At 34.5% G+C, this 25,909-nt stretch overlaps 1 protein-coding gene across 3 annotated transcripts in view; it reads left to right on the top strand.

Moving 5' to 3' along the window:
• The window catches only part of MFS9 (major facilitator superfamily transporter 9), a 29,868-nt gene extending 20,229 nt beyond the window's left edge, over positions 1–9,639 (top strand). For 2 of the 3 annotated variants that reach the window (XM_089632392.1, XM_089632374.1), the window contains exons 5-10: positions 956–1,056; positions 5,167–5,323; positions 6,090–6,262; positions 6,497–6,600; positions 6,692–6,812; positions 7,763–9,638. In XM_089632392.1, the coding sequence (XP_089488518.1) occupies positions 956–1,056; positions 5,167–5,323; positions 6,090–6,262; positions 6,497–6,600; positions 6,692–6,812; positions 7,763–7,993 (887 nt within the window). In that variant the 3' untranslated portion in view covers positions 7,994–9,638. Of the gene's footprint in view, positions 1–955; positions 1,057–5,166; positions 5,324–6,089; positions 6,263–6,496; positions 6,601–6,691; positions 6,813–7,762 lie in introns of all 3 variants that reach the window. The other variant, XM_089632383.1, reaches the window with a different exon arrangement.
• The last annotated feature ends 16,270 nt before the right edge of the window (positions 9,640–25,909 follow it).

The following is a 25,909-nucleotide window of genomic DNA, read 5'->3' as shown; positions in this document are numbered from 1 at the left end:
GCTCGTACAAAGAAGTAAATGGATGTGTATATTTACTTCGTGTATCAAATATAGACTTTAGAATACTGCGGAGAAATAAAGCAAGCCGCCTTTCGTGTTTTTTGGTGCCGATAAAAATCTTGTGTGTTCTAATTATTATTAACTTGTAGCAGTGGAAAGAATGTTTAAAAACGTCATTTTATTTTGAAATTAACAATATACCCTTACATTAATCAGTAATTTAAAAAATATGCCTTTATGATTTTAATTGTTATAGGATTTTTGAAGCTGAAATTAAAATACAGATATGTTTGCCTCAGAATCATTATTGCCTTCCAAAAGAAGAGATTTATATTTCGAACGTTAGTACCTAAACTTGACAAAATTACAACATCTGTCAAAGATTTAAACAAAAGAAATACAGATTTCAAAACACATGGAAAATTAAAAGTTAATTGAATTTTAATAATAATTTTACGCATAACGCAGAACTACGCAGTAATTTTCACCATAAATCGAAATTAGTATGTTTATAAAAATTTTCACAACATACAATAAATAAATACATTAATATTAAAATTTTGAAAATGCCGCAATGTCTATGGCCACGCCCACCACGCCGCAATATTTCAACAAAGGGAGGAGACCAAATGTGGACGAAAACAAAAATGTTTGAGGTAATGTTTGACATATTGTTTGTGGAAACGGTCGCAGGAGACCGCGCTTTGTCACATTAATATGTATAATATTATATTTATGTTTTACTTATTGTTTATTGGGTTAACTGTAAGTAATAGGATGTAAATGCCTGTAATATATACCATTAAATTTTAATTTAATAAACAAATAATTGTTTTTTCCACCCGGTACATCACTACACAAGCATTTGCCTGTACGAAAGCGTAGTAACAAGAAAATACTAATAAACAAAAAAAAACTTAAGAGGAAAATACCTATTGATGTATTTCGATTGCAGGTGTTATCGGTACGATTTGGTTCGGCATCTGGTGGGTTGTTGTCAAGGAAGGTCCAGAATTGGATCCCCACATATCGCCTGCGGAACTCAAATATATTCAGGTAAATATCAGAATCCTTTGACTAAATGAATTTTTGGGTAGGCACTTAATATAAATAATACGACGTAATTGTATTTTTTAAACTGCATAAAAATAAACCAAAAATACACAAAGTACAAATATGTAATAGCACTTTGTACATAGAAATGTATTAATAGTTCGGGAAATTAAAATGCACATTTTGATTAATTAAAATAATAAAAAAAGTGAAAACTCCAACATTTTTCGTATTACAAGTTTATGTGGCTGGCAAGTGCTATCTATATTTCTTTTAAATCTAATGTAAAAAATGGTTGGAATTAGTGCGACGTGTACGTTAGTCGCTTGCGGTATTAAGTAAGTGAATTAATGAAGAGTTGTAGTGCTACGCGACGCGTATGAGGACCCGGTTTGTTCGAATTGTTCGTCAGCGCTACGTGTGATATTATTTCCAGCCTAAGTACTTAGGTCAGTGGTATTATTTTTTTACTTATCAGTGTCGGTGGTCTTAGGTCACACTTGTAGGTACGATACGATAAGTAGCACAATGACCTTTTAATTATCCTGTAAATCGAAAATAATAATGATGAAAATATAATGAATAGGGCTGTCAACGCTTACGTCGTGCTGAATGTATGCCTTGTATACACAAAAACGGTTATGTGAACATCTGATACCATTGCGCCATAAAAAATGTTGAATTACAAATTTTGTAACCTTTTTTAAAAACTCCCAACTTTATCATTACTATTCAACTAATTAGAAAAAAAAAATCAAGCATGCATCTCAACAATTCATTTCTGTGTGACCAATAATCTCTTGTAAGTCAAGGTTTTGTAAAAAAAGTCAAAACTAGAAAACTACAAAAAATCACTGAACATATAAGGGGTTCTTAAATACGTACGGGTATTATAAGGGGTACGTACTTCTAGGGGTGCTCTACCTCTGAACTTTTGCTTGACACTATTTTTTGGGAAACCCTGTATAGGGGTAAACTGTAGGTAATAACTAATAACTTTTGCAGGTGATCCTACATTGGTAGAAGTAAAAAGATAAATAATAACCTTTTTCGAAATTCCATTGTCTTTTCCTGCACAAATTTTTTTCTAAATAAATAAAAAAAATCCGTGCAAACAATTCAACGTTTTTAACCTAAAAATATTTTTAAAAGTTGGAATCTAAAGTTACCTACTTATCTCTTATACTCAGCGGCGTAGCTACCTAGGGGCTATGCGGGGCAGTGCCCCGGGGCCCTCAAGCTCAGGGGGCCCTCGAATCTTTACCAGAAATCTCGATCAAACTGAACTTTTGGAAATTTCTCCCATTTTCAAAATAAACATGACAGGTTGCAACTTGCAATCCCACTTTAATCATGACAACTCAGTTGAGAGAAATTCAAAAGTTATGCATAGGGAATTCCCCTAAATTCTTGTGTTGTCAATTTGACGGATAGTGATATGTGCGTCATTCCCCAACGACACTTGTAGCGTATTAAAATATGGATAAAAATAAGAAACCCAGTGGTGCATTTAAACGCAAACAACGCCAAGAAAGAGAAGATAGTAAACAAAAATTACCCAAAATTGACAAGTTTTTTAGTCAGCCTTCTTGCAAGTACATCTGGCCAAAATATTTCTATTGATAGTGACTCAAATAATGTGGTAACTGCAGTGTTGGTTGAGAGAAGCCTACTGAAGAAGATTCGACAATTATTGCAGTTGGAGATACCTCCGCCGCCGATCATGTGAACGTGGATGATGTTTGCATGACACACATAAGAGCGGAGGGTTTGGAGGAACCACAGACCTCAAATATTCTTATGACTTGGGAAATTTCACGAACAAAATATTAAGTGATAACGAAAAACGTCAAATTCTTGATATGGGGCCTTTACAGCCTTCAGGACCTTTTCCAACAGACATCAACCAGAACAATAGGTGTTTTTCAAAATCGTACTACTTTTCGTGTTCTAAATATGGGCCAATTAATCGTTTTTGGTTGTGTTATTACAAAATACTAGACGCTGCCTATTGTCAACACAGTTGTTCGAGTGGCCAAAAAGGCAAAGAAAAGTTAAAAAACATTTTGATGAATTAGCTGCTGATCACCGATTTCCAAACCGAGAAAAAATATTTAAAATTGAGATTTTCAATACTGTACTAGACACAGTAATATCTCAATTAGATACACGTTTTATTGGTATGAGTGCCGTCTGTCATATATTCGATTTTCTAACACCAACATTTTTATTACATGTTGATGAAGCAACTTTATTACAAAAGTGTGACAAATTCCAAAGAAAATATTCAGATATAATAGGCCCTAGTTTTTCACTTCAATTTATTAATATTTACCATCTAGTTTTACCTCAACTAACTCTAATTATGTAAGGAAATAATGAGCAAATATGGAGTGCTAGAATGCGACCTAACGGAAGTATTTACAGCAATGTTATTATTCTTTACAATTCCTGTCACTTCTGCAGCAGCTGAAAGGTCATTTAGCAGATGTATCGAACGCATTACGCAATGCTACCCAAAGGCCGCAAAGCAGATGTCTGACCATGTGAGGATAAGAAAGCTGTATTTACCCGGCCGGCGAGTACTGAGCACAACGCGCGCCAGGACACAGTATTTACGTAGTATCCCCTCCCCGGCTCGAGAGCACTGGGCACATCGCAAGCCATGGACCCAGTATTTACGTAGCATCCCCTCTCCTTTTCAAAGGCAAAGCTAGGCCAAACAGTGAGCGGCAACGGTCAGCCAATCAGCGTAAAGCCACGATAAACCTAGAAATATTTCTCTTTTCATATATAATTGCGCAAATTAATGTTAGATTTGCGTGAGTCTCGCCGCAACAATGCTAAATAAAAATATACAGGTTGAAAGGCTGGACTCACGTCTATGTTGTAAAGTAATATTGAAATATGTAAACATTAATATTAAGTAGTTATAAGGATTTCCTCACACCAATGTCGGTCTGAGGACCCACTGATTCATATTGTACAATTTATTATAAAAACATTAAAAATGCTAGGGAAAAACAGTTTTCATGAGATGAAGCGGCGTAAAGAGTACTATTGAATAAATAATTTTAATATTGACTATTAAAGTCATATGAAAACACACGAAGCTGCACAAAAATGCACCTAGTTTACGCGGGGCATTTTAGACGCGCGCACACCGATATGTGCACGCCCCCGCTAGTCCTATATATACTGCGCGTAAAGCGATCTCAAGGCTCTCTCTTCCGACATCTACTCTGACCGCTTCACTCTGGACTGCTTCTCCCGCTGGAACTACTACAACCGCCTTTGACTTCTGACCTCTCGCTTCCTTGGACTACCTACTGCTCTTTCCTTGGATACACGACATCAGACCAACCGGAAAAGGCCCTGAACATAAAGCAGCTCACCGACTAGAAGATTCAGCACCCCTTATTTACAGTCAATGTAGAGGACTTGCGTCTGATACAGCAAATTAAAAATAATAAAAAAATATTTAAGAAATAAGATGGGCCAAACTCGACTCCGACATTTATCGCTAATAGTAATTGAAAACAAAACCGCATCAAGCCTGGATTTAAACAAAGTCATTGATACTTTTGCGAAAACTAAAGCTAGGAAAAAATTGTAAATATAATTGTTATTTAGTCAGTTGGTAGGCCCGACCTTTATATAATAAACCCCTGAATCTTCTCTATTTCGTTTTATTAGCCAAACCTACACCAAGTATTAATTGTAATTTATGGTGTTACTGTTTAATATTTTTATTACCTGCCCTGCAGTCTGCAGTTCACAAAAAAGAGCTTAAGTAGCTTATCATTTTTAAAGTTTTTGTATATTTCATATTTGTATTTGATAAAACCTAGTCAGTTTACATAGCAGTGGGGCCCCATTTTTTAATTTGCCCCAGGGCCCTTGGTTACCTAGCTACGCCACTGCTTATACTTATACCGTCATATGCATAGATTCACATCCTGATGTGAGTGCACTTCACTTTACCCCCGGACACCTCATTTAGACAGCCGCCGAGTTTTGCTTGGCTCGAGTTTCGTCAGGGCTTACATATTTGCTTCCTTCGAAAAATTGAAAAACTGTTACTGCTGTGATGTCATGAGTTTTACTTTGCAGGATTCTCTAGGGAATCGAGTGACAGATGGGAAGACTCTGAAGCACCCTTGGAAGGAGATTCTCAAATCCAAGCCGGTTTGGGCTATCGTGGCAGCCCACTTCAGTGAGAATTGGGGCTTCTACACTCTGCTTACCCTGCTACCGACTTTCATGAGAGGTTTTATTTATTGTATTTTGTAACTAACTGAAGTACCTGGCGTTGACTTTACACAAAGGGTTTGAAATAAGATGTAGACAGTAATTTTCCTCTTATTTGTATAAAATTTCACCGAAGTGTAAAAATTCTGCTATAAGGGGTGGGAAACGGGGAATTACTTAGGATAGGATATTTTGAATATTGTCTTATTGGAAACACAACCCCTAGAATGTCATGGGATTAATATATATATACATATGACGACATATATATTAATGTGATTATTCGAAAAAGTTATATTACTGTTAGAGAATTCAGTCTACATTTTTAGTGTTTTTAAAGTGAAATACAAAATATTTTAAATCATCATTTATATTTCTGAATCTTTCCTTTTATGAACATAATTTTTTGAATGTAGCAAAATTAAAACAAAATATAAGCTATGTTTCAACTTTCCACGTCTGTATTTTTACTAAACATCAGTGCCTCCATTCTCGACGAAGTCATTCCACGCGAACACTTCGACCCACTCGTTGTTCGAGTGGAATGACTTTTTGACGTTTGGCGTACGTAAATGTACCTTTGACGAGACATAATAATAAGCACGTCTACCAATTTATGTACTTTCATCGATACCCTGGTCAGTTTAGTAAATAAATTTTATTTTTTGTCCATGTATTTTTATCAGACAAATGACAGTGGGGTTTCTGCTTACGAAAGCTAAAACCTAATTTATTGATTCGAGAGAATGTAATAATTGAACTAACGCTCTGCTGTGTGTCCCCAGATAGGTTCCAGATCGAGCTGTCCTCCACCGGAATGCTGTCTGCTCTGCCCTACCTGGCCATGGCCGTGGTGCTGCAGCTGGCGGGGCACCTGGCCGACCGCCTGAGGAGCCGCAACCTCATGACCACCACCAACGTCAGGAAGACTTTTAACTGCGGTGCTTTCATTGCCCAAGTAGGTTATACGCCACACCCTCATACTAAGTACATTGTGTTTTCTTTTGAAATATGAATGATAAGATAAGGTTTGAGTGAGGCCAACATTACTAAATTGAAATATAAAATATTGTAAAAAAAATGTATCAATAATAAAAGAAAATAAAAAAAAAACTCGCTGCTCACCAAAAATGCTAAAAAAATATGAAATGAAAGGACTACTTTTTACTTGTAACTTGTAATATGTTTTCAGACTATATTCATGATGGCTGCTAGTTACTCCCCCAACCCAACTGGGTGCATCATTTGTCTGGTCATTGCTGTAGGACTGGGTGGATTCGCGTGGTCAGGGTTCAGGTATGACAATGTTTAGTAAATGTTTAAGCACTTTCCTTCAATGTTCTTTATGATATTTAAACTTGGGTAACTTTATTATTTGTTTGCTTAGTGTGAATCACCTGGACATAGCTCCCCAGCATGCTAGCGTCCTGATGGGGCTCTCTAACACCGTGGCTACTCTTCCCGGCATCATCAGCCCATCTCTTGCCGGTGCCATTGTCTCCAATAAGGTATTTCCCTCAAATATTGCTCTCAACCTTCCTCTTCCTCATATCCTTCCCTTCCCCACTCCCTTCAGCCCTGCACCACACTCCCACTGGCTCCGGATAGTGGCGAGCAGTTGGGACTCTTATGTTGGGACGCGGTAATCACATAAAAAAAGCTAGTATTTAGCTTTAAATGTCATCAAATTTTCAAATTTATTCTCTGCATTACAAAACATAAATAATTCTCTTAAAGTCAATGTTATCAATATATGAAACTTGACTCACGCATATTTTTCATTAGCTAATCCAATAATCGCACCAATCTCTCTTATCTACAATAGCGAAAATACCTGTAATATTGTTTTTAAAACTACCGACAGATGGCAGGCCATGTAGTTTTGCTCAGAACTACTCTTTTATATATTTTATTGTCTAGTTGACAGAGGTAGATCAACTCGATCAACTGATTCGCACATCTGGACCGTTAGGTATTTCTCCAACATTATTATTGCGGGTAATTTGTTTATCAGCAATGTTTTTCATTAGCTACACTGATAATCGCCAGCTCTCTTATCTATGATAACGAAAATTCCTGTAATATTACTTTCAAAACAACAGACAGATGGTAGTCCATGTATTTTGAAGGGTTCCATGATAACTCAACACAGTGACAATTCAACACACTTTTAAAAAGTGATATAAAGTCATTAGAAACGATAAAATGATTTTTTTAACCTAACCTAACCTTACCTACATAACGCAGTTAATAAAGTTTTTGTTTCATCACTTTCCATGACTTTATATAACTTTTTAAAGATGTGATGAATTATCATTGTGTTGATTTATCCGGTTACCATTTTGAACGTAACTACACTCTTTATTATCTCAATATCGTTATTTACGTGCTTATTTCCGCAATACGGTAATTAATATCTATAGGTACATTTTTTTAAACAATGTTTCTTTTTTACTAGACCCCTGAAGAATGGAGGATCGTGTTTTTAATATCGAGCATAATATATTTGGTGGGAGCAGTCATCTACGGCTGTTGGTGTTCTGGAAGCCGACAGCCCTGGGCCATAGAACCGGTAGACGACTTTTACACTCAGGGGGATACAGAACAAGAATCCACCCCTGACGCAGATAAGAGCACTTTTGCCTACACCAACTCTGCGGCAGACCTTGCGGAAAAGGATGAAACTTAGATCAATTAAATGGATAAAAAGAGTTAAAATTAAGTAAAATATGTACAGGATTTTCCAATAAGAGGTGTTATTTTGATATTCAAAGAAACTTTTCCCGTAAAAGATCAATGGTTTCGTTGCTTGTGTGGCACGTAGCGCCGTCTTGTTGAAAGTGAACGTTGTCCAGATCAATACCATCCAATTCCGGCCATAAAAAATCATTAATCATCTCTCGATAGCGCAATCCATTCACCGTAACTGTTGCACCAGCCTCATTTACGAAAAAGTAAGATCCAATGACTACGCCGGACCATAAACCGCACCAAACAGTCATACGTTGAGGATAAAGAGGCTATTCAACAATAACTCTTGGGTTTTCCGAACCCCAGATGCGACAATTTTGCTTGTTGACGAAGCCACCGAGGTGGAAATGGGCCTCATCACCCAAGATGATTTTTCGATGGAATTCTAGTAATTAATAATAGTGAATTTTAATAATTTCAATGCGTTGTTGAAGCGTGTATCGTTCTATTTTTATTAATGGCGTAGTTTTTACTTGTCTATGTCAAAAAATGACAGCTTCAAAAGTAACATCTATAGAAATAGCGGGCTATTCAAAATAACACCTCTTATTGGAAAACCCTATATAACAATTCACTTTTAATAAATTAGATTTTAATTACCACGAGTCTGCCAAATCTAGTTAAAGTGAAATGTAATTTGAATAATAAATCCTGCACTCTGAACCCAGGTGGGTCTTAATTATTAAATTCCTTCTTAAATTAATGTTCAAACTAAAACAATTAATGAAAAAAATATATTTGTTGAACTTACTGGGTGCTCATATTATTCAAATTATTAGTTTGAAACAAAGAATTAGCTACGAACAATAATTATTTTTCACACAAAATTTATCTGATGAAATTAGAGATTATTATTATTGAATTATAAAATAATTAGATAATTTTGATAGTTGTGATATTTTATGATTTTGGTGATTTTAGGCATATTTATAATGATGGTGATGATCTCTAACTTTAATGGTGTTTTTATCTCAATAATTCTGTTACTGTAAGTAACAAAAATTTAATACCTAATATATAATCTTTTATTTAGATAGTAGATCAATTTAATATACCTACCTTCAAAGATCTAACCATAATTTATTAATAAATTCCTATTGTATTTTTAGGATGGGCTGTTTCAGAGAATTTCAACAATTCATCAATTTTCAATGTTGATTTTTTAGTTTCGTTATTATTTCAGTTTTGTGAAACATCTGGCCTATAATAATATAACAACAAAACTTGAATAGAACCTTCACAGAACCTCGAAATTTTATGAATTGTTCCAATTCTCCGAAACAACCCATCCTTAATGTAATGTTGTGTTGTGACGTGAATTTATGTCTCATGATGCTTATAATGTTGTTTTGCGATGTGAATTTATGTCACATGATGCTCATAATGTTCTGCTGTGATGTGAATTTATGTCACATGATGCTTATAATATTGTGTTGTGATGTGAATTTATGTCAAATGATGCTTATAGTGTTGATAAAATTAAACAACATTCTCCAAAAAAAAATTGGTTTTATTTTTTTCATTACACGACTTTCCCGTGCACTTTTTGAAAATATATGAAACAGAAGAGAAAAATATGCCTAATTATAATAATAACGGCAATTTATAAAATACTGGCAATAGCCAGTCAGTCACATAGGCTATATAGGTAACCTTAACGACTCGTACTAGAGGAATGTCTATAATGGTTGATGATTAAGAGGGGAGAGAAATGTCCGCAGTTATTATTGTAAGTCACATAACTCCAACGGAAAGAACAATCCATACCTATTTGCATGTTTTACCTAAAATCTCGGGAGATATTCACGATGAAATAGTGGAAAAAAATGTCCGCAGCATGTTTTTCCAGTCACAGCTATACATATATCAACAGGTAGAACAAGGCATATTGTGTTGTTTTACCAATGAACTTGGAAAACATCTATAACGAAAGAGGTGCGAGAAACTATAGAACCCGGCCTATTTGCTTCTTTTTTTTTTTTTTTTTTTTTTTTTTATTGAAAATTTTTTTGATACATATATATACAGGTACATACAAAATAACAAAAAATAAAAGAGAGTAACAAAAAAATCCCACAAAGGCGAGGCCTGTGCGTGGGCATTATTATTTGTATGTGGATATTTAAAACAGTGGTTTAAATAAAAATAAAATATTGTACATGGTGATTGATTTTACCGTAATTTCAGTTACTTTTTACTAAAATTCCAAAAATATTTAAGTGCTCAATGAATATTAATTGGTACAACAAGTATTAATTGATACAACAAACACATAGCAGACTTTATTATATATCTACTCTTAAAGCTAATTAATTGTAAGTATAATTAATGGCTTTGTTAATAACTTATAAGAAAAAAATATCTATTTTGGCTGTTTTGAGCCAAGTTTTGATATATTTTTTATATGAATGAAGATTTTGACGAGTGGTCTCTTTAAGGGTTGAACATACTGAATTATAGATTTTTGGAGCAATAAAACTAATGTGTCTCTGGGCCTGTCTAGTTTTACAGTGGGGTACAACATACTCACAGGCGCCACATCTTCGACTGGAACGATTAGAGTTTTTAATAAAATTGTTTGGGTGCTTGTATATAAATTTAAGACATTGAAAACTATAGGTTTGTCTAAGGTCCAAAATATCGGTTTCCCTAAACAATTGTTTGGAGGGATAAGATTTACTTTTCTGGTACATAATCTTAATTATTGATTTTTGGGCAATTTCTAATGGTTTGAGATGATTATTGTAACTTCCTCCCCAACCAATTATTCCATAGGAAATAGATGAATGAACTAGTGCATCATAAACTAATTTTATGGTTTTTATATTAACTATATTACACATTCTTTTAAAAATATAATTTAAATATCTCAGTTTGTTAACAGTTTTTTCTATATGGCTGGTCCATTTTAGTTGAGAATCTATGGTTACACCTAAGTACTTAATATTTTTTCCTGATTTCATCTCTTTACAGTTTGAGCATGCGGTAGGGTTACAATTTACATTATGAAATCTTAAATTAAGATTAGTTTTGGGAGCTGACTTCAGTGTGTTATAGAAAGGAATACAGAGAGTTTTTTCATAATTTAAAGTAAGAAGGTTTCTATCTAGCCACTCTTTGACAATAGTAATACATTTGTTAGCCTTATTAGTTGTGTCTTCCCATGTATTTCCTTGGACTGTTATTGCAGTATCGTCAGCAAATGAGAAAATATTACCAGGTATAACAATGTTACATAAATCATTTATATAGATTAAAAAGAGTAGCGGCCCTAATACAGTCCCTTGTGGAACACCGTGTTTTACTGTATCAAAATTGCTCAAACACATTCCAATTTTTGTACATTGTTGTCGATTCGAAATGTAATTTTGTAAAAGCATGAGACATTTATTTTTAATTCCAATGTTGGATATTTTATTTAAGAGAGTACTATGGTTGACCGTGTCAAAGGCTTTCTTTAAATCTAAAAAAATTGTTGGGTTTTAATATTTGAGTCTAGGTTAGAATAAATTCTATTGGTTAAATTAAATATAGCATCGTCAGTGCCGAGTTTGGTTCTAAAGCCATATTGGTTAGCTGATAGGAGTGCATGAGATTCCAGAAAATCGATGATTCGTCTTTTTATACATTTTTCTAATATCTTGGATAATTGAGAAGTTAAGGTGATTGGTCTGTAGTTGTCTGTTTTACATCGAGGTCCTGATTTGTGTATTGGAATGATATTCGCAAGTTTAAATAAATCCGGGAAAATACTCTTTCTGATACATGCGTTAAATATATGATGTAGTGGTTTGGTTATATGTTGTTTTATGGATTTAATTGTAGCATTACTTAAGTTATCAGGACCATTTGCAGACCTAACGCTTATGTTATCAATATGGTTTGAGATTTCAACTTCTTTAATTTCCATGAATTCAGATAGTTCAGAGGTAGAATTTTTAGTCTCTAAATAGTCTGAGAATACATTCTGAGAGTGTAAGCTAAGAGAAGGGTTATTGTCTATTAGGGTAGATGCAATGTTTGTGAAAAAGTGATTGAAATTGTTTGCAATATCTTCAGCATTCTCTAAGATTATATTATGTTCGGTTACAATTTTTCGGGGAATTTTGTGATCCTTTTGTTTCCTGTTTGAGATCTCATTTATTATGTTCCATGTTTTTCGTGAGTCGTTTTGTGCTTTTTGGAGTTGTTCAGAATAGTACTGTTGTTTGCATTTTTTTATAAGAGTATTAAGGTAATTTCTATATATAATATAATGGTTCCTTTTGCTGTAATTTTGCGTTTCATTGTTGGTTATGCAATGGTTTTCGTAAGTTTTGTAAGATTTAAACAGTTTATTTCTATGATGTATTGATATTATTAGACCACGTGTGATCCATGGTTTTATGTGTCTATGTTTACTTTTAGGTGGTTTTCTTTGTTCATAACATTTTTCAATGTGGTTTTGAATAATTTCATAAAAGTTATTTAGAGACATATTAGGGTCGTTATTAGAAAGCACCGAATCCCATGTTTCGGTTGTTAGTGATATGTCTAGTGATAGGTAATTAATTGTTGTTTTTATTTCCTGCTGGTTATTGGGATCGATGTTTCTGGGAGAATTTATAACGCAATGACCGTAGAAGGTGGGATAGTGGTCTGTAATGTCAATTTTTAAGGTAGCAGATCTATTTGGGTATATTTTTTTTGCTTTCAGAAATATGTGATCAAGACATGAATCATTAGGATGATTGGGCCTAGTAGTACTGTTCAGGTAAGATAGGTAACCTTTGGTGTACAGTAAGTACCTAAATAATTTACCTAAATACTCGGGAAATATACCTGGTACCGTTTGCCGGTCACAGCTATATTGACATTAACTGAAAGAACCCAGCCTATTTGCTTGTTTTACCTGAATATTCGGGAAATAGATGAAGGAAATATCTGCGGTATGGTTTTCCGGTCACAGCCATATCGATATTAACCTAAAGAACCCAGCCTATTTGCTTGTTTTACCTAAATACTCGGGAAATAGATGAAAGAAATATCCGCGATATGGTTTGCCGGTCACAGCCATATGACATTAACTGAAAGAACCCAGCCTATTTGCTTGTTTTACCTAAATACTCGGGAAATAGATGAAGGAAATATCCGCGGTATGGTTTGCCGGTCACAGCCATATGACATTAACTGAAAGAACCCAGCCTATTTGCTTGTTTTACCTAAATACTCGGGAAATAGATGAAGGAAATATCCGCGGTATGGTTTGCCGGTCACAGCCATATGACATTAACTGAAAGAACCCAGCCTATTTGCTTGTTTTACCTATAAAATAGAGAAAATAATAATGTTGAATTGTCATTTTCGGTCACCGAAAAGTGACTATATATAATATATGTATCGGATATATTAGCCGAGTTTTATGCCTCCTACCAGTCTCTATTCATTTATTTATTTTAGTGGATAGTTATCGAGAAGATGGTGAAAAACCCTCTGAAAGAAATTAGAGAGTTATTTTACATATCCCCAGTATGTCTTGCCAGTCACAGCTATACTATAAAATTAAATCGATCCACTAGTCAAAAGATATTTCAAAATCGGGAAGGGCCAGGAATTTTATGAGGGATTATAGAATACTTGAAAAGACTTTAAAAAGAAAGTGCGAGCCAAACATGTTAACGCCCTTAAACGCACACTGGTAAAATTTATCTAAAATACAAAAATTATTAATAATTATTTAGGATTATCAAAATACACAGTAAAACTCGGTGGAGGCGTATGAGGGTCGCGGGACGGCCACCAATTAGATCAGAGTCATCCGTTGTTAGCTATTTGATTTATTGTGAGGAGTTTATTAGAAAAACTAGCTGGTGAATCATGCTGTGGAAAGAAGAACGTTTATGTGAGTTAGGGTGGATGGGGGTATTATTGATTATTTCAATATATCGCTCGCCATTCACTACCAATTGGAATGTATGGCGAGCCATATACTGAAATAGATCAAGCTACGAAAAAATAGCGTGGTCTGTCACAAGCTTTATGGTGTCAGTAAATGTAGGGTTTCTATAAATTTTGAAGCTAATTTTGTTGTTAATGATAGATCTGTAAAATGTAAGCTGGAATTTATGCCTATCTCTAGCGTGAACTGGATTTGTGTATGGAAGGAATTGAGGATTATATAACTGTTTTTAGTTGTCGCTCTGTACCCGTCCAGATACAGAAAATATAGTCCACACATAACATTTATACAATTTTAACAACAACGGTTATAACTCAAATAAAGCGGTTTAAAACAAAGAACTGTTTTGATTTTAATAATGTAATATTTTTAACATAATATTTGTTTCGAAAGCAGAGTAGGTATCTTCATAATTAATAAATCAACAGCGATTACTTATTTTAATCCTTAGTGGCTTAATAAAGCATTGTTAATTTTTGTATTAATAAACAAATACATTTTTAAGGTGGATAAAATAAACTTTCTGAGTCACCCCAACAAATGCGCATCACAATAAAATATTTAAGCACTGCTTTTAATTTTTAAAATAAACCTAACATAAAGAGTTATAATGTGTTTTGTAAAGTGCGAAATGTCTTTTTTATGTGTTTTATATAAGGTACTTAACCTACTTCCAGCATTCCGTAAATATTATCAACTTTCTGCAATACGAATTACCTACTTACAAAATTTATATTTACATCTTATATTACACAGTGTGCACAGTGGCGGTTCGTGCAGTGAGGCAGGAGAGGCTGTGCCTCCCTGAAAAAAATAGAGAAGAAAAAAAGGGGGAAAAGATACAGGTATACGCATCTATGCATCCGAAATACAATACATAACTTCAATTTAAATATAAAAAATTGACATAGAAGTTATTTCAATTTAAATATTACCCATTAATATTTTCGTATTTCACTAGGGCTATAAGTAATTCATCATACCAATGTGACGCGGCCGGCCACGCGTGGATTTTCGCTCGCCCAGCTACTACACAACGCCAGCACTAGGCCCTATATCTACCTCACTAAATACGCTAATGAGGCAGAGATAGGACCCGCCTCTGAGGGGCGCTGATTTCGTATAGAAAGAAGGAAAAAGTCGCATAGGACGAACGCTGACGTAGTTTGAGGCGCGCCTCAAACAACGAACACTACCAAAGTAGAACCGATCATTAACGATTAGCTGTAGTGACAAAGATTTAGTTTTGTGCCTACGAAGTAAGACTATTGTTTGGATTAATTTAGTACGGCGAATTTATAGTTGACGAGGTCTATCTTCCGTATTTGTCTAGTAACTTGATTATGTTTCAGATAATTTAATTTTACTGGATTTTTACAGACTTTTTTCCACTTTTGTGAGTACAATCCAGTTTGCACATTATTATTATAGTTTGACATAGGTAATAGTTCACATTATTTTTAGATGTATTGTTAGGTGTAGATATACATAAACATAAAAAAAATGATTGGGCCTCACCATTTTTCTACCCCGAAAACCGCCACTGAGTGTGCATAAAAAAATCAAGGAGTTTCATTTATAAAGCGACGAAGAAATTGTGTTATTCTAGCTTTTTAATACTAACATTAGTTACATTCGCAAAGCTCTTTCGAATGTTTAATATGTTTATCGCAAGGTCTTTAGACTCTATTCTAGACCAATAACAAAATTCCTGATCCACCGACATCTGCATAACAATAAAATAACACTATGTTTCTTCACACAATGATTTTGGCGACGAAAACAAGCCAATAAAATAAATATTTTTATAAAATTTCGCAAAAATATTAAATGCTACATACGGGCGCACATTATACAAGCTGTGGCGTTCTATGTTTGCTCTATGACCAAATGAATCTTTCGTTCAATTGCTCTATCCATCGAGCCGTTTGGAATTCAGTATCATCGCGGAACGAGATTTTGTTAAAGTAGCATTGTATCGCGATTTTTCATAGTTATGGAAAAATATCAAAAGTTTATCACCGTATTCGCACACTGTAGTTATTGTTTCTGCAGACATCCGAAAAGCATCTGAGGCGAAAATAGTGATGGTTCGATTGAAGTTCCGTCAATCGCACTTCAATTGCAATTGTGACATTGTTAATTGATATTGACCGTCTCTGGGACGCTTTACCGTCCCATTCTTTGCAGTAGCTTCGTCCAGACCAGGGGCATTTAACTAAGCTTTGGCCATGAAACTCATTTGAAACCGCCACGCCCACCTCAAAATTCTTATAGAAAACGAATAATATGGCTAAAAGCTCAGATCTCATTGGTGAGAACAGAAGGATTGGTTTGATCTCTCGCTCTCTACCATAATGACTCGTGTAACAGAAAGAGATGACGGAATTATGCCGTTTGACAGTTTTCAAATCATTCAAACAAAATGACAGTGGTTTATTTATACACGCGGGTTGTCATTTGCTGCCGAAATACTATCATTTCCGTCGAAAATATTGCGTGTTAAAGTTGTTCGTGATAAAAATACAATATAAGCCAGTATAGTGTTAGCAAGTTATAAACATATTATATTCAACCTACCTACGTAAGTTCAAGTTTAAAGTGAATTAACAGTTTTAGGTTATTCGTTCGGTTTTTTGAACAATGCTTGATACTTGACATATGTCTTCCTCCACAACGTATAAATGTTATTTATTATATCGATAAACTTATTCATGTTATTGATTAGTGTTATCCTGTATTATCTTATTGTTTTGGTGAAATTAAAGATTTTTAAACATATGTAACCATGAGTTCATGAGGCTGAAAAATGTCGGAATTTTTCGTCGTACTGTCGGACAATCATGTTTTGGAAATTTTCTTCAGTGTTTTTGCAAATTTCTTGTCATTGTGGGTGTCTTCTTCTCAGATTAACAAGTTTCATCTTAAGGAAATGCACTGTAAAAGTTTATTTTCTTAGTCAGATGAACCTTGCCCTTGGAAAACATTTCGACATTTTTCTGCTTCAAGGACATTTTTATTTTTATAATAGTTTTTTTGGGCTAGTGAGTGAATAGAGTAGGCTGAGAGCAATTATGTTGTCTATGGTCGTATCTTTTTTTAAATGGCCTTGAGTTTCCTCTACCTTGTCTACTGCTCTGCTCCGCACGGTAGGTACTGCTTGTATATCTGTGGTTAAGTACTGTATAATTCTGTTGGATACAAAAAGCCGGAAGATATCGATCTAGAGAGTGGTATATTTATGGTCCAGACTCTCCACACAAAGCACGTGAATCGTTCCCAACTTGCCTACTTGCTAATAAATATATGATGTTTGACGGGAAAACTCGAATACATTATTATAGTAACAATTGATTTCATGCACTTTATTTTGCCCCTTTGACTGCTTGATTGTTTATTTGATAGACTGGAAGAAGCCTCAGCACGGAAAAAGCACGCAGTAAGGCTCACATTACGAAATTGTATGAATAAAAATGTACCCCGCAACAAAGTGGGATTTCTAAACAATACAACCTGCGATACGCCTTGTACGGTACCGAGGAGCAATTTTATAACTTTTCGAAGAAACGCGCTTTACTTTGACTCACTCGACGCGTTTTATTATAAGAAATTAATAATATTGCCGCACCTCATAGAACTGTCGCAATCGATAAAACATTCTCGGGGTTAAGGCAAAATACAGATCTTGGAATTTTGCATTCTTAACCCAGATATTGACGTATAAATAGTACAAAGTAGCGTCATGTACTAAAAAGCTGGGAACTTTAATCAGAATATTTTCGGACTCATGGGAATATCGATAAATTGTGAGGGAAGTGTTTTTATATCATAGTCGTTACGCTTAAATTATGAGTTTGTTTGTAGCAAATTGTTTGGCGTATTTAATGGGTCAGCGAAGTCCTCCAAGAAAGATTGTTTTTTGGTTTATTTATAAACGAATCAAAAATAAATAGAAAGCATGATCCTTTTAATGAAAACTATTCTGAGTCCTATTCGCATTCCTAGCAAATGATTCATGTTCACGGGCTGTTTACATTTGCATGCTTATTTGCTTTTCCATATTATTTTACGTTTATAGCTTTACTGTAGATTGAACATTTGAAGTAGATTCTACTTGAACATTAACAATCTCTAGGTAGGTTTTTTAAATTTCTTTATCATTATTTTTAATGTTAAATACAATGAAATCCCATTGTTAAGGTTTTGAAATGAGAATATGCGTAGTTCCTACCGGAATGTAATTTATCCAGTTCCTATCTATCCCTACCATCTTGCTGGAAAAGTATTTGAAATTTGGAACAGTGGCACACAGTTCAAATTCGAGCGCATTTGTTTTGAAAGAATTGAACTATTGAAAGCAATTTGTAGGTGTTTTACGTGTACATAATCTTTGAAAAAAGGGACTATATTGGAAGTGCTTTATATTGTTTAAGTGCTCCTTCGTTTTGTTGTGGCGGTATTTACATCGAGGTATCGCGGTGGAACTCATTATATTATGATTGTGTTGTGTTTGAACTCACCATTGATTGGTAAGTGATTGGTCTTCCTTTTTTCCTTATTTCCATACCTTGTTTCATTCCTTACACATACTATCACCCAATTCCAACAAACACCATTCCATTTTGTCTTGTTTTAATTCATTCGCAGTTCACAATCATGTTCTTCTGAAGTTGTAATTCGGAAGTAGTTTCGGATGCAACAAACATTAAACTGCAAGATAAGCAGATGGTCAACGGGTTCTTAATAACAATCTATTAATATATATTTTTTTAAGTAAGGGTTTGTACATATGAGATATTAAATTATTATTTTTAAAGCATAGATATCGATGGTGATCTGGCAATATGCCTTTTCTTATTTTATCCATTTTTTAACAGCGATTTGAAATTTACCTCGCCCGATACATGTTTTCCCTGCGAAATACGTATAAAAATTATTTATTTTGTTGTGAAAACATTTTGTGCAATCGTGTAAGGTTAATATTATATTGCGTCAAATGACTTTTAAAAATGGATGCAAAATAATAAAGGAAATGTTGCCAGATGACTATCGTCATAAGATATTTAAATTAAACAAATAAGGAAAATAATAAATAGATTTTTTTAATATAAAATCAGATTGAAAAAGATTTAGACCTACAGATCTAATCTATCTAGATTTTTTCACATAGTAATTTTTTCAGCATAAACTTCTGTAAATTAGTTAATATTTTTTTATCGAGTTGGGTGGCATACTGTAATTTAAAAAAAAAAATTACATGATTTTATACTGTATTTTATAAGTGAGAACTTTAAATGACATTTTTTTGGTTTTCCCACTCTAAACGAATAAAGGTATATACTCTTTGCTATCAAATCTTCGTACTCAAGTCCAATAAGTATAAATTCGTCTTCCCTTGAAGGGCTAAAAACATGTTCTTTGGAAAAAAGGTACATTATCAGAAGAAAGCAAAAACTATACCATTAACAAGATTTCACCCTGCATAAAACCTCTTCACCTGTAAAACCGCGCCTGCAGATTTTCTAGGCAGGAGTTCTCAAAAGATGTGTTGGCGTAAGTCATATATTATGCTCCCGATCGAGGTTAGCCAGAAAGTGACCAGCGCCAATATTCTCACAGATGCACTTGAAAAGTGCATTGGCGCCTCATAATGAATCCCGCCATACACCCTGGCGCTGGAAAGTAACCATTATCGTGCTCAGAATCCACTTATAGCAACGGTCGTAAATTTGTTTCTCATATTAGAATCTTCACTGTGTAATCAAATAAATGTGTGTGCTTTAATATAGAGTAACACAGTAGGTATTATCGTGCTCTTTAATTTTAACAAAACAAAAAATAATGCAAATATGATTTGGGATTTTCACGGCCAAAAGGATTATATTGATTTATTTTTGGAGTATTATGCCGTTTTGCGCAACCTGATTCTTTAGCTAACGCTTCTGACAGCTTACAGCGTCTATTATCAGGGTAGATCATTTGATCTAGTCTAACTATTATCAGTATTTTTTGTGTTGTTTCGAATGGAAGAATGGATGATTTATATGCACCCCCCAAACCACAATTCCATATTTTAGCACAAAATGCGCAAGTGCAGAGTAAATATAAAAAAAAATTATGGTTTTATGCTATTACTATTATAGTTTGAGTTCAAATTAGCATGTAAACGAGGTCTCAAAATGTTGTCTCGGCAACCACCGGTTCCAGTTTTAGTACTAGGCTAAATGGGGTAGGAACCATTGAGTTCTATAAATAAAATGAAAAAAGGTGAACAAACATGCCGCAGCAGAAAACCACCTATAGCCATAATTAGTAATGGGTAAATTCCCGGGAATTTATTTTTGGGGAATATTCCCGAAACGGGGAATATTGCGGGAATTTTTGTATAATTGGTGGAATCCCTAAAAGGTTGTCGCCTACAACGAAAATTCAAGTTTTCTACATTGTATCATATTAATTACGGCAAACTGAGCGCAGAACTTTTTAGAATTTTTGAAAAATTGTTTCGAAGATACAAGTCTTTAAAATGTTGATATTAATGCCGGCCGATAAGCGTGCGATATCGAGGTACATAGAATGAATGGAGCATCAGTACTGCAGCATTGCCATTCGAATCATGAATTGGACTGAATCGTGTCTCACGTGACGACACGAGACACGATTGTATACGTTTTTACCGAAGTTCACTTTGAAAGCTCGTAACTTCGTCATTTTTTTAAGATATCGAAAAACTAGTTTTACCCTCGTTATTAACTTTTTAAATATATTACATTTTTATTTTTAAAAATAACACCATATTTAGAATAACTTTCTTAGCCAAAAAATTATTCCCGACTTTGAGGAATTTATATTAGGTTGGGGAATATTCACGGCGGAATATTCCTGGGTGAACGTCTCTAGTCATAATAAAACCCTTGTTGCATATGCAATAGCCCAGACTAGAAGTGGCAGACTTCCAGGCAGAAGGGGGCTTCTAGGGAAATCCTGCCCTGTTAGCAGAAAAGAAAACATTGCAGCCACGAATATAAAACGTTAATTACAATATTTCAGAGTAGTGACAATTTTTATATTCCTATAACTCCACACAGGAGGCCATGCGAAAAATAATTTCCCTAATGGCCTATGCCATATCTGAGGATGTTATGTGGAGGGAAATCGTACGTAGAAATGAAGTTGAAAATGAACAAATTTTGCAGTGAAAGGAGTCATTAATAATAACCTCGAGCCAGTCGAAGTGACTACAGCATATTGCACTTCATACTCGTACATCATTTAAAGTAAAGCATTCCCTGCCGAGCCCAATTTAATCAACTATAGAATCAAGTCAAGCGAGATAATAAAGAAAGAAACAGTCAAGAAAATGTCCAATGCCGTGAAGATATCATTAAAAATACTAATTTCGGTTGTCTAAATTGAAATAAGTTATGTGAACAATTCAGAAAAGCGATTAAGTACCCACCTACAATATTTAAAAAAATTAAAAGTAATTTGTAAAAATCAAGAATTTAGCCTATCCCGCGATAGTTCACGGGTCTGCGCTGGTAACTATATGTATTTGTAAAGATGTTGGTGATTTCAAATTCACCGGGCAAAAGAGGGCGAGTTAATAAATTTCCACATTTAAACTTGAAATGAATTAAAGTCTGTAGCATGACGCCGTACTTGTTCATGTATAACATTTTCCATAACATTTGCCAAAGACATCGTCATCACAAAGGTGAGACTGTATTCAAGATATATAATATGCATTTCTGTTATGACCTTTAATAATTCTCTGTTCAGAGTTGGACGTCATTTCAATATCGCCCAATTAAACTTTTCAATGAATTGAAAAGGATCTGCCTATTTTTAGTGACCGAAAACAAAAGCTTTAACAACCACATTCAATCCTCCATTACCACCTTTTCCGGCACTGGACACTTCTCAATATTGGTGGGTCCGTACGACTCTCCGAGGTGCCAACACTCGTTCGATTATCCAACCAAAATGTTTTTCAATCTTGTTTACAATAACCTATTAAAGAATTATCTCCCATCGGAAATATTCAAATGTGAGGAAAAAAATGTGCACTCTAGGGAAATACACTATGCACATTTGTAAAAGATTCGAACTGGCTACAACGCGTAAGCAAGTAAAATATAGGTATTTCTCTTGTGAAGAAAAATGCTAATAAATTGGAAAAAAATTTGCAGAAATCCGCCGGATGTTTTGTTAGATTCTTAAGTAAACGCATGCGGCGGCTATCTCATACCGTTTACATTTCGGTTCCTAACAGTGAAGAGAATGGAATAAAATTAAAGGGAAGGAGATATAATATCCTACATTTATTCTGGGTTTGGAATTCACTGGTGATGACGTTTTTCTAAATATATCTGGCACCTGAATGCGCCACATTCTGTCCCGAAATAGACTCTGTGATACGAATAGGTACTACCAAGACATGCTTTGTTCTCTCTGGCTGCAAGGAAGGCGGGAAATTCTCATGCGCTTTTCCAACACTGCAATAAGAGAACGTTAATTCAAAATTAATCAACTAAAGCAGTGGAAAAGGTGCGCAATATACCAAATTACCCTCAACTACTTCTATACACTTACACTAATCTACTTCTAAGTGAAGAAATCTATTTACAATTCGCCGTTTGTAAAAAAAGACACGGGACACTTTGAGAAGTTCCTGCCAAATGTGTTATTACTGGGATTCCAAATTTTGAATCCCTGAGAATGTTGTAAATGTGACGCACAAGGCATGCATGACAGCAAATATCTTTTCACGAAAATGTTTTTAAATTGGAAACAGCGTTTTTGCGGAGGTGCGGGTACGTGGTCTACGTGGGATTTAAGTTTTTGCCACTCCATTCAGCGCCGTTTTTTGCCCCACTAAGTTTAGTACCTACAGGTAAAAATAAATAAGATTATTCGTGTTGTGAATCAACTTCAGAAAATAATGTAAAATGGAACAAATTCTATCGAGCCTTGCGTTGTCAATAATTAGAAACATATAAAATTCACAATTTGGGAGGCATGTATGGGTACCGCCGCCCTGGGAACCATGTATTGGAAAACAAACACCCCTGGCATATGTCGCCCCAAGTGGTTTGCTACTTTTGGTGACTTAGCAGGGTTGCCTTACTCATACTACATACTCGTGACGGGTTGGATCGGAAGATACTGGTTGAGGAGACCTTTTGACCTCTCCAGCATCCCCAAAGATGACATGGGCCTTGAGGGATTTTTACTAACTAATGAAAAAAAATATTAATGTCAAAAAAACTTCCAATGAACAAAAACAAAACAATAGCATTAAAAGACATACGATTTGGTACAATAGTGTACAAAGACACAGTATACAAAGTAAATATCCGCATTCCACATAATAGTTTAGTCTAGTATAAAAAGTGTACCTTTCCTAATATACGCGTTTTTGTCACTTATCTAACACGAGTGCTGTTCCCGAGATTGCATACAATTAGGCACTGATTTAACCGCTGAAAGATTTCTGAAAGGTCGCCGGGCCGAGGAAGGTCAAACACTGTAAAAATAAACAAAACAAAGTAAACGATGATGTGCTGCGCCGGACACCAGAGGGGGATCGCCTGCAACTTATTTTGCGTATTATGAAATACCTTTTAACTACGAGTAGATCTGCATTCTGTCTTCTCAAGGTGAACTTTATTTTACGAGCACGAGGAAGGTCAATATTTTCATCGTGTATTTGGAGTCTCAGGAGCTAATGAAATTACGAATCGCGAATTATGAAAGAACGAATTGGAAGAGGGAGAGGATGCAGGAAGTTAATTTTATTTATTAAAATTTGTAACACGACGAGATACCGCGAGATCCGAGCCGGTCGTACGCTAATACCTGATTGTGGTAGTGAGATGCGTCGTCCCTTCCAGGGTCTTATGATACGTATACATACGCGAAAAAAATTATTAATTCGCAACCGTCAACCGCTAGGTGAACTTGTTTTGCTCCGTCAAAAATTTTAAAAAAACTTGTAGTAAAATAACTTTAACCAGTAAACCACAGTGAATAAGTAAAAAAACAAAATGACCTCTTGGCACTATTCTAAAAATCTTTGAATCTTCACCCATTAAAGTGGAAATAAGTGTGAAAGTGAAATACGTAACGTCAAACGTGTTATTGTTTGTTTGTTCGAAATCTAACATTGAATTAAACTATTTTTGTCACACGAAAATAATTAAACAACATAAACCTAAACATTAAATAATTATAAACATTTTAAAGTGCAATATATCGTGAACGAGAAAAAAATTATTTTTAAATAAAATTCCTACCCAATACACTGGATTTAAGAAAGGGTAATTCTACGAAAAGTGAGTCATTATAAAATACAGTTTCTGGGATTATAATAATCACAAATACTCATTTACTCCTGCTCAAAAAATAATACTAATAAAAAATATTAATAATGGAATGCAAATCCTGCAACACTGAGATATTCGATAACGAATATCTATTATGTAAGACGTGCAATAAGAACTTTCACTTTACATGTTGTCATATATCCGATAGCAATTTTCGTAAATTGATTAAACAAAATAAAAATGCATTTACCTGCACTATTTGCAAAGAAGCTAAAAAAAATCTTCACTAAAAACAGAAACCCTGTCATCTGTGAATGTGATGACATCTGTGAACGATACTGAACAACAGTATGATATATTGAAATCCATAACAAACCAACTAAACGAAAACTTTCAAACTTTCCAAGAGATGTCTCTCAATATCTACTCACTACTAGAAAATTATCAATATGAAATCATAACTAGGATTTCAAACATAGACAAAAATATTAATGAAATTAAATCAATGGAGAATTCCATAAATTACGTAAAACTTACATCAACCAGCAATACTCAACCGCCCTCGTCTGCAGACCAAGGTACCTTTCCCCAGGGAGTGAAAACAATATTGAGAGGTCCGCCTTTGGAGGAAGAAAAAGAAATAAACATTATGATATTTGGTGATGAACAGGGTAAACGTCTGAGGAGAAAAATTGAAAAAAACTACCGATTCGTGCAAAATGCTGTAGTCACATTTATCCGGATGCTACGATTGATAATTTTATGTCAAATGTGCTTCATGAAAGCAAAAACTTAACGAAAACGGATACCGTTATTCTGTGCCCAGGTAAACAAGATAAATCGCCGACAAATCTGTTAAGTAATCTCCACTATATAATACAAAATCTTAAAGACACAAACATCGTTATACACCCAGTCACAGAAAACAGATACCTTAATGTGTCCAAGTTGAATTATGAAATTAAAAAAATAATGTTTTTTTTTAATGTTTAATGTTTAAACATGCTACTTTCACTGACTAAATAGCATACCATGAAATAAGAAATCGCCCTGAAAGTACATTAAACAGCAAATACACGCAGACTCCAAAAAACTGGGATCCGGAAGCAGAGAACGGAAACAACATAATCAGGTAGACGAGAAGAAAACAAAAATAAAGAAACACATTAGAATTAAAAAATGGACCAATATAAACCTCCCTGTACTTCAAAAGGTCAAACTTCTCTGTCATTCATGTACCTTAATGTAAGAAGTTTAAAAGGTAAAATTGAAGATATAGAATGTCTACTTAAATCCACAAATTCCAGTTTCAATATTATTCTGATGAGTGAGACATGGCTGAAAGAAGGGGAAGTAAAGTACGTAAATCTAGAAGGTTACCGGCATGAAGCATCCTGCCGCCCACAAGGAGCTGGAGGTGGAGTGTCGATATTTATCAAAGATACCATGGACTTTAATGTAATCAACAACGTGTACGACTCCGACAACAACTTTCTGTGGATACATATAAACAAACTTAATTTAAACATAGGTGTAGTGTATAAAAAGCCTAGTACTAATTATCAAGACTTTTTGGCCCCCCCAACTT

This window comes from Hesperophylax consimilis, chromosome 1, assembly GCF_061612785.1.
Source record: "Hesperophylax consimilis isolate HC1 chromosome 1, BYU_Hcon_1.0, whole genome shotgun sequence".
NCBI classification, from domain to species: domain Eukaryota; kingdom Metazoa; phylum Arthropoda; class Insecta; order Trichoptera; family Limnephilidae; genus Hesperophylax; species Hesperophylax consimilis.
Note: the sequence above shows the minus strand (reverse complement) of the source record. Positions and strands in the feature narration are given on the sequence as shown.